The sequence below is a fragment of the Lolium rigidum genome, chromosome 3 (assembly GCF_022539505.1).
Source record: "Lolium rigidum isolate FL_2022 chromosome 3, APGP_CSIRO_Lrig_0.1, whole genome shotgun sequence".
Classification (NCBI taxonomy): Eukaryota; Viridiplantae; Streptophyta; class Magnoliopsida; order Poales; family Poaceae; genus Lolium; species Lolium rigidum.
This window is the reverse complement of record NC_061510.1, coordinates 33,533,773-33,548,586: the sequence shown is the minus strand read 5'-3', so window position 1 is coordinate 33,548,586 and position 14,814 is coordinate 33,533,773. Positions and strand designations below refer to the sequence as shown.

The 14,814-nt window shown below is 40.4% G+C and overlaps 1 protein-coding gene across 1 annotated transcript; it reads left to right on the top strand.

Moving 5' to 3' along the window:
* Window positions 1-392: 392 nt before the first annotated feature.
* On the top strand, window positions 393-6,666 carry LOC124695535 (pre-mRNA-processing factor 19-like). Its single transcript, XM_047228370.1, has 18 exons — window positions 393-512; window positions 626-711; window positions 801-872; window positions 1,776-1,838; window positions 2,411-2,497; window positions 2,836-2,974; window positions 3,052-3,170; window positions 3,400-3,516; window positions 3,697-3,792; window positions 3,882-3,941; window positions 4,299-4,373; window positions 4,990-5,094; window positions 5,164-5,280; window positions 5,372-5,449; window positions 5,565-5,661; window positions 5,840-5,891; window positions 6,043-6,113; window positions 6,198-6,666. Exons 1-18 carry the CDS (start codon window positions 500-502, stop codon window positions 6,329-6,331), a joined length of 1,581 nt encoding a protein of 526 aa, XP_047084326.1. The 5' UTR covers window positions 393-499; the 3' UTR covers window positions 6,332-6,666.
* The last annotated feature ends 8,148 nt before the right edge of the window (window positions 6,667-14,814 follow it).

Here is a 14,814-nt window from a genome sequence, read left to right as displayed (position 1 = left end):
ATAACCCAGATTTTCTCGTAGATGCTAGTACAAGTGATTGTAATCCTATCAGTTAATCAGTAAAGCTCTCTGAATTCGCATTTTTTTTTTGTACTAAGCATGAATGTATCGCAGCACTAGGTCTTTGTGGGCATTTTCCCTGTTCAAAAGAAAACTTGGACGCATGCACTGTCAATTGGTTTTTTTTGAACTGGCCAAAATTCTTGGACCTTTCGAGATTCGCGTGTCTGATGATAGCCCAATAGAGCAAAAAACACACGCAAGAAAATCAGCCCATGACTAAGGCGGCAGGCATCCCGATTCCACTCGCAGAATTTCCAGGGTGTGTTACGCAATTTTGGCTTCTTTTTGCGAAAATACCCCCAGTAGTCAAACTGAACCCTAGCGGCTAACCCCGCTCCTCCTCCACCTCGTCGGCGCCACCGTTGCCGACGCCCGACGGAGCACCCGCCGTCTCGTGGTGCCAGCCGCCTGCCGGTACCCTCTCCTCTCCGCAGCCATGATTTGCGCAAGTAAGCTCCTATCCCTTCTCCCGTCCACGGAAACCTAGCCGTGTGACCCCGCTCTCTGTCCTCCGGCAACCACTAACTTGCCTTCTCCTGCTGCTGCTTCCTCTTGTCTGAAGTCTCCGGTGAGGTGCCGGAGGAACCGGTCTTGTCGAAGAAATCGGGGCTGCTCTTCGAGCGCAGGCTCATCGAGCGCTACATCGAGGTTCTCCTGCGTTTCCCCGCTCTAGATTCGTCCCAGGTTTCTATGTGCTTGGGCTTCTCCGCTGATTTTGTTTGATTTTGGTGCCGTAGGACCATGGGAAGTGCCCGGTCACCAGGGACGACCTTGCCATGGACGACCTCGTCACAGTGAAGACCGACAAGGTGAGTCTTGCAAACTGTTCCTCTTTCCTTCAATGCTATTCGAGTGTCCATCTTGCTGTTCTGAAGAACTAGTTTAGACAGTTGGATTTGTTCATGCGCATTGCTGATGCCTGGTACTACTATGCTTTGTAGTCGCCCGCTTTTGTTTGGATGTTTAGTAATCCAATCAAGGACACCTTCTGGCAATTGGTTGGTGCGTCTCGGTATGTACTTTGTGTATGGGGTGATAGTCTCTTATTGGTGGGCATGCTAATTGAGCATTGTGTTCTGGAGTCTCGCCTCGAAGGTTCTCCACGTGCTATTGTTAACCCCGAGAAGGGATTAGCCTATTTTGAAGTACAGATTCGCTCCTTGAGAAAGATACCTTATAGGTTCTCAATTGCACTTTCGTAATGTAGAAAGGGAAATAGGGAATCAATTAGGAAATGCATATCCCAAGATAAGCAATGTAACTTTGATTTGCCACGATTCGGATTCTTTTGCGTGGTTCAAGTCGCCATTTGCAGTGACTGAGAAACATCTCTTGAGCAGGACTAGTATTTCCAAATTCTGATGCTGATTATCTACATAAAGGTTTCAGCATGGGTTTGTATCATATTAACTTAAGAAAGTACTGCAGAGTAATGTATTGCAAGCCAGTTAGTTGAAATTTTGGTTTCTTAGTTAGGGCATGTAATGATATTTACAATACTACAATACATCCAAACTGGAACTAATAAACCTGATTCGAGAATCCACATGTATGCATGCACTGATACTTGCGGCACTGCAACTATGAACTTAGAGGATGCCAAAGTCGCCATCCTACCTGTTTTTTTAGTTTAACATTCATACCTTGTTAACATGAACGTACTCTCATATACTGTGTATAGCTATCACATGAAGTACTATTGCTGTTTGCAGGTTGTGAAGCCTAGACCTCTGCAAGCTGCAAGTGTACCTGGACTCCTTGGTATGTTTCAGAATGTAAGTGACCGCGATGAGTAATTTTTCAGTTCCACTACTCCTTCCTTTTTCGTTTACATATTTGATCTTGTAGTCACCATAATTCATAATCTCTCTTATCTTGTTTAGTAAGAGATGTGTAACATGTTTTTTACTAGAGTCCCTTGTTTTTAACTTTTATGCATTAAGTTAAATTCTTTTCCTAAAGACTAGTTCTGATTTTCATATATAATAATGTGCCAAATTCTGATAGGAAGAAATAAGTTTTGGTTGAATTTAAAATTATGAACATATTCAAAGCTCCTATCCCGTGTCTTGATCTTATTTCCTTTATGTAAGACTACTGAAGTCACCTACTATTTTATCTGGGTATTTTGTGCCGTGAAAAATGATCTTGGGATATCCTAAACTGTACAAACATATTTTGATAACGGATTTCCAGCTGTGTGTAATTGGTTAATGCATTTGAGTCTGCAAATTCCTTAAATATTCTTTTTATGGTGAACCATTTGTTCTTCTGATGTTAAATAGTTTGGAATTCTTATCGATTTGCAAATGCAGATTAAGACCTCTTTGTCTCTCTGATGTTGCAGGAGTGGGATGCTCTTATGCTGTCTAATTTTGCTTTGGAGCAGCAGCTACACACAGCAAGACAAGAACTTAGTCATGCGCTATACCAGGTTTTCCCAAGCTTTCCAAGTAGTGTCTTGAACTATATACACGTTTTTGTTGTTCTCAACAAGAACTTACTCTTCCTTTAAATGTGGAAGTATGTATTTGATACTAGGGTCCTGATAACTGCACAGTTGTTGCCTAGTTAAATTTCGGAAATTGCATCCTATTGTTTTCTTTGAATGTGTTCAGAGGGTTTTGGAGCTTCATAATCCATAGCTAGGACATCGTGTGTATCACTTGGATAGGAGATTCCTTAAATTAATTATAGTTGTTAGTTTCCTTTAAATGGGCATTATCATCATGTACCCCATTGTTTTTACTGGCTTCTTTTCCCCATTTCCAGCATGATGCTGCTTGTCGTGTTATCGCCAGACTGAAGAAGGAAAGAGACGAGTCAAGGACACTGTTGGCTCAAGCTGAAAGGCAGATTCCTATTTCAGCTGCTGGACCTGCACATGTATCTGTTACAAACGGGAAAAGAGGTTTTTACCGTTCCAAAATGTCAAAAGCTAAACTTATTTAAAAAGTTCCACTCTGATCCTCTTTACACGACATACAGCTTTGGAAGATGAAGTGGGTCCCGATGGGAAGAGGATACGTCCTGGCATTAATCCTATCATGATTGATGAATTAACAGAGTGCAATTCTATGCTCTCAGCCCAGCGCAAGAAACGGCAGGTGTGTATTTTTGGTCCCTGATGATCAATTGAAGAACAACCTGAAGTGTAGTTTTTCAGACCTAGCCTGTTTTATTTCATAGGAAAACTGATATGTACCTCTCTAAATTTATATACTACATGCCTTCTAGATTGGGTTACATACATATTATATGCCAAATGGATTGTGGCTTTTACCCATTTGGCTACTGTCTTTGTTGAAATGGTACACTAAGTTCTGTGTTTGTCAGGTACCTCCAAGTTTGGCACCAATTGATGCACTTGAAAGATATACTCAGGTCTCCAGTCACCCCCTTCACAAGACAAACAAACCAGGGATTTTATCTATTGATATTGATCATTCAAAGGTGATTAGTGTTATTACTTTTCCTTGTTGATAAGATTTTGGTGTGTTATAGCTATACGTTGACTATGGTGTATACATGCCAAGTTAATAATTTAAACTACTCGTAAAATGTATGCTTGAAGATTGACACTGCAATCATGTTTGATTATTTACATACTTGATTTCTATCTTTAATCACCAGGATATTATTGCTACTGGTGGTATAGACACAAATGCAGTTCTTTTCGATAGGCCTTCAGGTCAAGTGTTGTGCACTCTCACTGGTCACTCAAAGAAGGTCTCTTGCCAATCTCTCTCTCTCTCTCTCTCTCTCTCTCTCTCTCTCCATATGTCTAAATCATAACGTTAGCTTATTCCAATTCACAGGTTACCAGTTTGAAATTTGTTCCTCGTGATGAACTTTTGATAACTGGATCAGCAGATAAGGTACACTCAGTTTGAAACACCTACATGTACTGCATAGTAGTTTAGTAAATCATTAATGTGATACAAGCTCTATCCATTCCAGTTTTACAAAAACTGATTAAAGTCATTGAGTTCTCATTCTGGTAAACTATGGCTCCCTGATACTCCTAATGTAGTATTGGAAATATAAGACAGCTTTCTTGCTCTGAGTTGTCACCGCTGAGTAAAACTAATAGGAATAAGAAAAGGAAAATGCTACTCTGTTTTCTAACCTTAGATAAATATGATAAAGGATAATTAATTGACCTGGCATTCTGATAATACCATAGTCATCACTCATCATTATGGGTTTCACTCTTTTGTTTGTAAACTCTGCAGACTGTTCGTATATGGCAAGGTAGTAAAGATGGAAGCTATAGTTGCAGGCACACACTGAAAGATCATGGTGCAGAGGTTAGTTTGCAATGACATTTGCTTCTGGCTGCTTATTTGATTTTCTCAGTAATACTTTTGTGCATGTAGTATGCACAAAACTTTATTACTTCTTCATCACTGTTATTATGATGGAGGATAAAACATCATATAATCTAGAGCAGCCGGTAAAGGAAGCGACATAATTGGGAGTTTAAGAATTTGAGAAGACTTCTTGGTTAGCCTATATAGCCAATATATGAAGATTGGAAACAAATAATCAACTCCATCTGTATCATTTCATAACTAATAATTGTATGTTAACCAATTGGCTGCTCTCACCCATAGCTGTCAATCTGCATTCTGCAATATAACTTGCTGGCCTCTGGGTTTTGCTTTTTCTCAGAACTATGATACGAGTATACATCGATATCAGAGATCTAGAGAAAACACACAGTTTTCCTCTGTTAGTTGTCAATTTGTACCTCTTTTTACTATGGAATACAGTTTTATTTCCTTATTTCGTTTTTGTACATTGCTGAGATACTACCAGAAGCTGTTGTGATCGTTTCATGTCGATCTTGTGCATGCTAACTTTCTGTTAATTAATTTAAATTGTATTATCCTAAGTTTGATTTTTCTCTTGAAAATATACCAGGTTGAAGCTGTTACTGTCCATGCTACTCAGAAGTATTTTGTAACTGCTTCCAGAGACAACACATGGTGCTTTTATGACATTTCAACAGGGTCTTGCCTCACACAGGTCTGGTGCCAAATTCTCACAAGCATGCACATCTAGAGATTCACCGTTTTGACAAGTGTTGTTTTTCAGGTTGGCGAGGCTTCTGGACAAGACGGATACACCGCAGCAGCTTTCCACCCAGATGGTCTTATCCTTGGAACAGGAACATCTGAAGCTGTTGTCAAAATTTGGGATGTGAAAAGTCAGGTAAGACAAAGTAAACTATTTTGTTCAAATTGGTATCCATGCCATTATCTTCTAGTGCCTCCCATTCATGATTGAAAATCTACTTTTGCAGACAAATGTTGCAAAGTTTGACGGGCATGTTGGAGCGGTGACTGCCATGTCCTTCTCAGAAAATGGTTATTTCCTAGCGGTATGTTCTTATATATTTTCTCGCAAGACTCGAATTCCACCTGAGTCTAGATTTTTGGTTAATAACAACGGAAGACTAGCTTTGATATACCGATATTTCCACCATCACTTTACAGACTGCAGCACTTGACGGCGTCAAGCTTTGGGATCTACGGAAACTGAGAAACTTTAGGACTCTCTCTCCATACGATCCAGATACGCCAACAAGCTCTGGTAAGTAAATCTTTAAGTTTTCACAAATATTGTAGTTCTGGTTTCTACACAGATTGCAATTTCGAGACGTAAACTTGTTAAAATTTGGAATAAGACTGCCTACACTAATTTGAAATTAGGGACCCCTACAACCCGAATCCGTATTCTCATTTATGACTAGCACACTTTTCTCCTGCAGTGGAATTTGATTTCAGTGGAAATTATCTTGCCGTTGCTGGTGCTGATATAAGGTAATAAGCTGTTTCAACATTTAATTTAGCTGCTTGATAATCCGTAACAAGTGAAGTGGCTTGGTGTCTGGACTCTGGCCAGCTCACTGTCTTTTCGTACTTTCTCAAAATGAAATTTGTTGAAAACAAAACCTCTTCTCCGTGGTTGCAGGGTTTACCAAGTTGCCAACGTCAAGTCGGAGTGGAATCTTGTCAAGACATTACCAGATCTATCAGGCACAGGTCTGACATATGCCTGCTCTTCTCCAATGTCGTGGGTTCCCTCTGTCTGGAAATTAACGTATTTTGTTGTGGTGTCCTTTGCAGGGAAAGTGACGTCTCTGAAGTTCGGAACAGATGCTAAGTATGTTGCCGTAGGCTCCATGGATCGTAATCTACGTATATTTGGGCTCCCCGGAGATGAGCGAATGGAGGAGGCACCGCAATCACCAGAGAAGTGAGTACATGGCACTCATTCTTGATTTTGTTCGCGGCAAGGCAGGTGGACTGCGCCGTGTTCTCGAAGATACACTTGTACGAGTAGGGTACGTTGCCGAGGGGAAGCAGCCTGTGGGGCGAGCCAGATGTTTTTGTAATTCCAACTCATGTTTTTGTAAAATGTCAAAGATTTTCCAGGACTTCGACATTGCAGGCTTTTAGTTCAGCCTGCCGCTGGGGCGATCTTAAATGTGTGTAAACATCCAGACACTTGCATCTGAGGGTCGGGTTTAGGTACAGATCGGAGATGAATAGCAGTTGCTTCAACTGCTCACCTAGTAATGAACTGTAGTCTGAATTCCAGTAGCCGTGCGGCCTTTTGGATGAGCTGTGGCTTCCCAAGAACGCACAGCACCTGTTTTCCTGAACATTTCAGTTTTCCTGAACATTTCAGTCAGGTCTTGCAGACCTCGAAACTAGTCTCGCATCAGTCAGCTGGGCCTAGGGTACGTAACTGTACTCGAGGGGAAAAGTACAGCGTCCTGTATTGTCCCCCCTGCGAGGCCAGACGGCGACGACGACGACACTCTGATCGTTTTCGACGGCACCTATACCTGTACGCCCGTTACAGCGAGAGGTGTGGTTGCTTACTGGTGAGTGGTCATTTCGAGATGTTAATCACTCCCATTACCCACGTGGGTCTCGCTGTCACACTCACCTAAATTATCGAGTACTATCCGACAGACGATAGTGACAGCCTTTTCCGCTGTTTCAGTGTAGCCAGCTACACTGTGAGTAGCTTTTCCTGCCTTAACCGTGGTTTATTATTAACTCTTGTTAGATACTACTACATCCGGACAGGGTGTTTCTCTACCCGGCTACATATACACCCTTTATTCAAAATGTATTTTAAATATATTCTAAATGTTAAATAAATATAAAAATGTCTTGTGTATATCTTGATATGTTAAATGCTCACAAAGTTGTTTCAGCAAAAACCGATATGTCTTGTGCCATGTGTAAATAAATAAAATTTTGATCCTAAAATAATCTATTTATTAAGACAATTTTTTATCTTTTTTTAAAAAGGACGCACAAATTACATGTTTTATCTGAAACTTTATGTGCACACATAGAACATGTCCCTATAAATGTGATTTTTTTTTTCTAAAGTTTTTTAATATTTTAAAATGTGTTTTATACATACCGGGTGTATATGCACCCGGGATCCCAGTTTTAAGTTTTCGCTCCATCTGTTCCTACTAAACTAGAATCAACTAAAAACAAACGGACGGACTACTGCTACATATATACAACACACGATTGTGTTGCCGCTGACGTTTCGATGAGGAGCAGCTTATCGGAGTACAGCCTAGTAGTGTGTAGCACAACGACATGACTTATTTTGAGGCCTCGACCGGCCACCGGAACATTTTGGTGGGTTGCTTGCATCCCTGCAAGTTGCTACCACGCACGCACCCGTACCTTTCAACGCGACGGCGACGGGGAAGAAACGCCGGGACGACGAGGTTACCTCTACCCATCATTCGTCGCAAGCTAGCGGCCAGCCGGCCACCGGCCGGTACGCAGCCGCAGGCACGTTCCTGTCGATGGATCCACTTGCACTTCGTTGCTCTTCTAACAAACGGGTCGCAGCAGCGACTCAGCACCAGTATTGTTGAAGTTATGTCGATATGTGTATAGGCTATACTTGAATTTAGATTGTGCGGTAGGTTAAGTGTTGGAGTTAAGCTCTGTAACATGAGTCTAATATGTAAAGGCATACAGGGTTGCTAAAATAGATTAGAACAAAGCTAGGTTAGACATAAGAATGATTTTCGAAAACGGTTCGGTGCCCGTGGCAGCTGAATAAGCATGACGTTTATAGATCTGACATGTCGGTATATCATGATGGGCTTGTCGTCAATGGTACTAGATAGTATCTGAGAAGGAACGCCGGCCATAAAGCACGCGTTGCAAACATAACCACTAATTTATTGCTGAACTCCGTTACCAACATCATCTCACTTCTACTTTCTATAATGATTTAATCGCTGTGTTAGAGCACTGTTTCCTTCTTGGAGGCGTCGTTTTTGGAGAGTCTGTATTTCAGGTGTTGTCTTGGCGGTGGATGTATTGCTGTTGTTAGGCCCGAGATGCTATAGCAGGACTTTTGTTTCTTAGTTTTCTTTTCCTTTTTTTGGCTGTGTGCGTCCGTAGTGCCATTATGATGATGCGTTGTTGCAGAGGCTGGGTGTAATTGGTATCTTTTGATATTAATATATTCCCTTTATCAAAAAAATGATTTAATCGCTTATTATATCAACAACACGCCCTTACAAGTATCTAGGCAGCTGAAAGCGTGGAGTACTATTACTTATCACTACCAGCATGATGGCTAGCTGAGTTCTGCTTAGCACAGTTGCGTGGATCTTCGGTGGCAGAGACCATGAGAATCTGATCTTGGCTAGGTTCGTACGTCAACGATGGAGCATCAGATAGACCCGGGTATAACAGTAGCGTCGCAATGGACGGTGCCACCCCATTCTCGAGATCTTCAGCGGAATTAGTTACGTGCTAGCAGTGCTCAAACCCGTTGCTAACGAGGGGCCTCATGCGTGCGTGCGCGTCGCTCTCGAGCTGTTTAGATTAATTCCAAACGAATTATGGTCCTTTTTCGCGAAAACGCAAAAGACTTGCGTTTCGATGCATTGATAGATAGAACGAAAGGTTATATGTACATGTCCATGAGAGGACGAGCACCCCGCACTACAACTCGACCCAAGAAAGGAGACCTAGTCTAGGGGAGGAGCTGGCGGACACCCCGGGCTCCCGCGTTCGCCCACTGTCGCGCTTCGGTCTTGATGTCGCCGAGCAAGGAAGGCACTGAAGGCTGTGCGAATTATGGTCCTGATCGATACCTTATTGTCTTTACATATTTATTATGGACCATTTGTCGACAATGCTCGATCGGGCGACAATCGGAATACATATTCTTTCATCTTGCCGCTAGATACATACATATCCCAATAATTAGCAACAGTTCTCTCTCTCTTTTTTTTTTGCGAGGAAATTAACAACTGTTCTCAGGACCTTGTACTTGAACAAAATATTTCTTTTTTGTCTCTGGCGGCCGTGTTACAAGAATTACACGGTTACTATGATGAGGCATAATGTTGGTCGACAACAGGTTCATTACAACCAAAAACGCAACAACATAAAAAAAAATTTTGGGAAAGAAAATCGTTTTTCTATGATTTGTTTAGTCTAACTCAATTATTTGTTTTATACAAAAGTAGAAGAGATATTTTTTTGAGTAAACAGTAAATACCGATGCTACAAAACAATCATACCTTTTTTTTTGGATGGGTTATTATTTTCTATAAATTCTATGTGTTTTGCGGATTTTGTGTTTAAATTTGGAGCACTGATATGCTGGGCTCAATCATCATTTTTTTGTCAACTGAGCTAAGCAGTGCATTAACGATGAAGTTATGGAATATGATTTGTCCGGGAGTTTAAGATTATTTCAAACTGTTTTACTATCTTCTATGGTGTATATGAATTCCTGCACATTTGAACTATAGGTACCCAAAATAAAATTTTAAATTACAAGAAAACATACACGTGAGAACCTATGTACATGCTCAGATCATGTGCAGGAAATGGACAAAAAGTGCAAATGTTTGTTAGAAAGTATCCAAACCTGTGTATTTGCAAGGGAATTTGAAAATAATATGAAAATATATGCAATTGAGGCAAAAAAAAACTTAAACTTAGCATGGGGTCTTATTATTTGAAAATGATCTTTGGTTCAAAACCCAATAAAGTTATTTATTTATTTAGTATACTTCCTTCACAAATGCACACATCTCCCAAGCTGTTTCTTAAACTTCAACTCAAAATTCCAAGCTTGCATGCCATATAATATATTCATCATCACCCCGCTTCACAATTGGTCACCCTTATTTTAATATTTTTATTAGCAAATGTCATTTTACTTTTCTACTTTGTTTGCAAGAATTTTTTTCACACTTTTAAGTAAATAAGGCACCCTTGTGATGTCACTTTATAAAATGTTGACCGAAAAGCACATGGTATTGTTGTACTATTTTAGTCAAAGGTTCTAATACGTGCTAAATGCCGCGGGAGCATTTTTCTCCATTTTCTCCTTTTAAAGGGTTAAAGCGCTAAGATCACACTTAAACGCAGTTAAGCGCTAGTCGTTTTGAATCCACTCAGTACTTAGGCGCGCTTAAGTGTATGCTTAAAAGCTCCTAATTGAACCTAATTTTTAACAATATTTATATTGTCGTCTAGGAGTTCAAGATTTTTCGCAAGTGTTTTACTATTTCCCATGATTGAAATAAATTTCTACATACATATTGGGATTAGTTCAGATTTGAACTATAACAACCTGAAGTAAGATTAAAACATTAGAACAAAAAATACATGTGAGTACTAAAAAGTTTATATGTGCAGAAGATGGAAGCGGATTTCAAAGTTTTGTCAGGGAAAGTTTATACTCCCTCTAATTCATATTACTTGCCACTAGTATGGATATATCTAGAACTAAAATATATCTAGATACATCTATATTAGTGACAACTAATATGGATCGGAGGGAGTACTATATTTACAAGTCATTTAGGAAAAAAATTGACTAATAGGTCATGTGAACTCGTGAAGTCATAAGTCTATTGTGTTGTTCCACAAACTGGATTTAATTGGTATCTTCACGATATTAATATATTTCCTTTGTCGAAAAAAATGTAAACCCCTGCAAAAGAAAACCAGGCATGGAAAAGCCTCAACATACTATGCATGTATGCCGGTTACCTCAAGTCTATGTGTCTCCTTGTTGTACCGTAGCGGTTTGGGTACACAAAATCCTCGATCATGCCTTGTCTTGCTTTAATTCAGTGTTTCATCCGGAAGAAAAGACCACTGTACACCAAAATTTGGATGGAGGTGCAGTTGATTTGCCCATGTGAAGTAACTCGGTAAACTAGTGACCGAAAACCGTTCATGGTAATTTTGATAGTATTCTAACAACATTATGTTGTTGTCCAAGACTTAAATGTGTTAATGATTTTTTGACTATTTTTTATGGTCTAAATAAAATTTTCCTTATTAATAGGATTAGTTCAGGTTTGAACTAAGGGCACCCAAAATAAGGTTATAATATTAAATCAAACAATAGATGTTGGTTGGCTAGGTAGTCGACCTAACGAAGACACTGTTAGTTTTCATTTGGTCGGTTCGTGATACACCTTGCTCACCAATCACCATAAACCCGTACTGCATAGCTGGCTAGTTGACACAATCTACGTCCTCCGTTGCATAATTCTTGTCACAATTTTAGTTTAAACTAGCAAGGTGTCCCTCGCAAATGCGAGGGGAAAACTCTTTTATTATTTAGTCTCATTGCTCTTTAATTATGGTATTCTTGTATATTCTTATTGTGTCACAATGTGTTACTATATGCTATTGTTTTGTAACCATCCAATAAACTATGTGAATAAAATATGAAAACTGCATACAACATCCTTAATCATATTTTTTTTTATAAAAACGATTGTTGTGTTATCTAAAAATATGATACTTATGGTGACATGTCTAGTTTTTGTATGGTATTACATTTTACCATAGAATTAAAGTTGGTTGTCTAGCAAGTGTTTATTTAATGTTAATACTTAATAGATGATCCATTTAGGAAGCTGGGTATTTAATCATTTCAAGTTGGGTGTAATCCATAGACTTTTATAAGGATCTAATTCTATTGATCAAGCGGTCTACCTTTTACATGATATCTTCTATCAACAAATATGTCTCAGTGGCACTGCATTTTAATATGGTATTGTCATTCTCATGTGTTCATATATATGCCTCATTATCTGCCACACTAAGACATCATCTTGCACCGTTGAACCTACCTCTTTCATTTGACAATGATTGTGCAAGAAATCAACTACGAAGTGCTCATCTAGATTACTATTTGACATAAAATACCTAAAATTATAGAGAGAAATCTGCAGGTCTCATCATATCATGCATGCCAAGATGTCATTGTGATTATTGCTTATGATTGCTACAATCTATTTAGTGCGATCTCACTTAGGTATGGTTATGAATATTTATCTGTTGTGATCCAGTAAGAGGGTCCGCCTTATTAGTGTTTTGATGTTTTTCTTATGGTTGCGCACAGGTACTTTTCTCATGTATTATGATTTAATGCAAGCTCGGATTTGCAATTAGGTTGTGATAATTAATTAGGATGGCTTATAGTCAGTTTTGAAGGATCTCCCATTAGATTGACAGACACATGCTTTATTGTTTCGTTACTTCGTCCAATGGCCATTGACTAGTCTGACAAGATGCTAAAATCGGTACTTCGACCCCTAGTGGTCGACTACTGTAATATATGTTTCTTTTATAGCCATATAAAATAATTTTGCAAGGAAAAAATGAGATGGTAGTGACTCATTTGATTTATTAACACTGAAATTTAAAAATATTTTTTCTTATATTGGTAGTCGGTTTCGAGTTTTCATTCTCTGGACTGCAGATGTAGACTTGAATGGAAACTTTTATTTTTTTAAAACTTGTGTATACATTTTTTGGTACGGCACTTTAATCAGCAATATTGATGTATATTTATTATTCTTTATATATTGGTGCATGTACATGTATACAACAACTTATAACCTAGGATTCATGTATTTATAACGAACATTGCATTTGGAGAACGACCTTACTGGAGCCCTTTACTTTGAAAATTCAAAAATGACATTTTGAAGTTTCAAAAAATCTGAAAACAATAGTACATGTAGCTAATGATATATAATTCAAGCTTGCAACATCTCATTTGAAATACTTGTATTATGGGCTACACAAAGAGACAAAATCTAACAAAATTTGAAGGTGTGCTGTTCACATACCTAGATAAATAATATATCTTCTTTTTTATGTAGAGTTGAATACAACGTATTTTGGGTTGAGACTCTGCACACATAAAATATATATCATTGCCTACATGTGCATGTTTCTTCAGATTTTTTTGAAACTTATATATTTTTTAAAATATTCAAAATAAAAGGCGCCCCGCTGTCCTCGCTCCTTCATCACCAAAGTCAGGAAAACATTGTTATAGTAGACAAACAAGAAATGATCGTGCCAAGTTTCCAAAAAATGAGCGCAACAGAGCAACCACCATCTCCAAAGATAAGACCCGCAAATCAGAAGAGCCAGATCTAAAACCATACCAATCAACACGAAAACTGGCTCATCACTGTAAATCCGTGGATGCACAACTCTACTCGTCCTTTATCGACTCTAGATGCACCACCAGACGAAACATAGGACACGAAGAATTATACTCTAACTTCAAATTGTAGCCACCGGCTCGTCACCTCATCATCTCGAAGATGAAGCTAAGAAACAACAAGAAAAAATACTCTTCGGCCAGCGAGGAGCTATGGCCCGCGACGCATAGGCAAGCAAGCATATGGAAACTGTCAAGATGTGTCGATCGATCTTCCATGCAGGATGGCATGGGGAAGGCAAGCTAGCTAGCTTCTAACGTGAGCTGTTGAAGATAAGAGATCGTTGCTTGGGGGGCAGGCCGGCTGTGAGATCTCTGCCATGTCCGAGACGATCCTGGAGCTGCCGCACATACCTTATCTCGACGACCCTGAACATACTAGCTCGATCTCCGCCATGCCGTGCGTGCCTGTACGCCCGGGAACTCCTTGGCGTGCCGCGTGTGCGGGCTTGTTTGTACCCTGTGGCCGTTACAAGGATCACGCGCACATGATCATCGGAGAATATCACGGCTACTGTACCGGCAGTACTGCACGGTAGATCGGTCGAGTCGATGGTCGACCGATTGGTACGGCGATCACAACATTTTTGTTTCTTTTCTTGTGTACAGTTCATACATGTAGCGATCGATCAATCAGGTCCTAGCCATGCTACAGGTGTGCCGTGTGTATAATTGAGGAGGCCGGACGGACACCAATTGGAGGATGGCGTGTCGGGCAGGCAACGAGCGCGATTGCTAGTATCTAGCTAGAGAAATCTAAAGGTATAAAGGTTGCACCCTCATGGAGCCTTCTGGGGCTATCCACGATGGGCAAGTGTCGCGCGAGCCGTGGGCGCTCGTTTTGCTCGTCTCCGCTGAGTGGTCCACGTGGCTCGCTTCTGCTCCACTCATTTCTTGCATGAGAGACAAAATTAGCGAACACATTGATATTTTCCTCGACAGCCCACTCTTCCTCCGAAACCCTAACCTTTCCCCTCCCACTCATCTAGGCAGGCGGCGGCGGTTCCCCGCTCGCTCCTCTCCCGCGAGGCACGACGCCCGGCGATGGCGGACGGGACACAGCCGGAGGTGGTGCGGCCCGAGAAGACGCGTGGGGGCGCCGGCAGCATGAGGGAGAAGTCGGAGGCGCCCGGTCCTGGCAAGTTCACGCCATCCCCTATCCTCTCCTCTCTCCTCACGGTG

Excerpts from the sequence above, each read along its gene's own strand:
- LOC124695535 (XM_047228370.1), top strand. Across the intron at positions 3,793-3,881 it reads TCACTGGTCACTCAAAGAAG|GTTACCAGTTTGAAATTTGT; the intron begins GTCTCTTGCCAA and ends TCCAATTCACAG. Across the intron at positions 6,114-6,197 it reads ACCAGATCTATCAGGCACAG|GGAAAGTGACGTCTCTGAAG; the intron begins GTCTGACATATG and ends TGTCCTTTGCAG.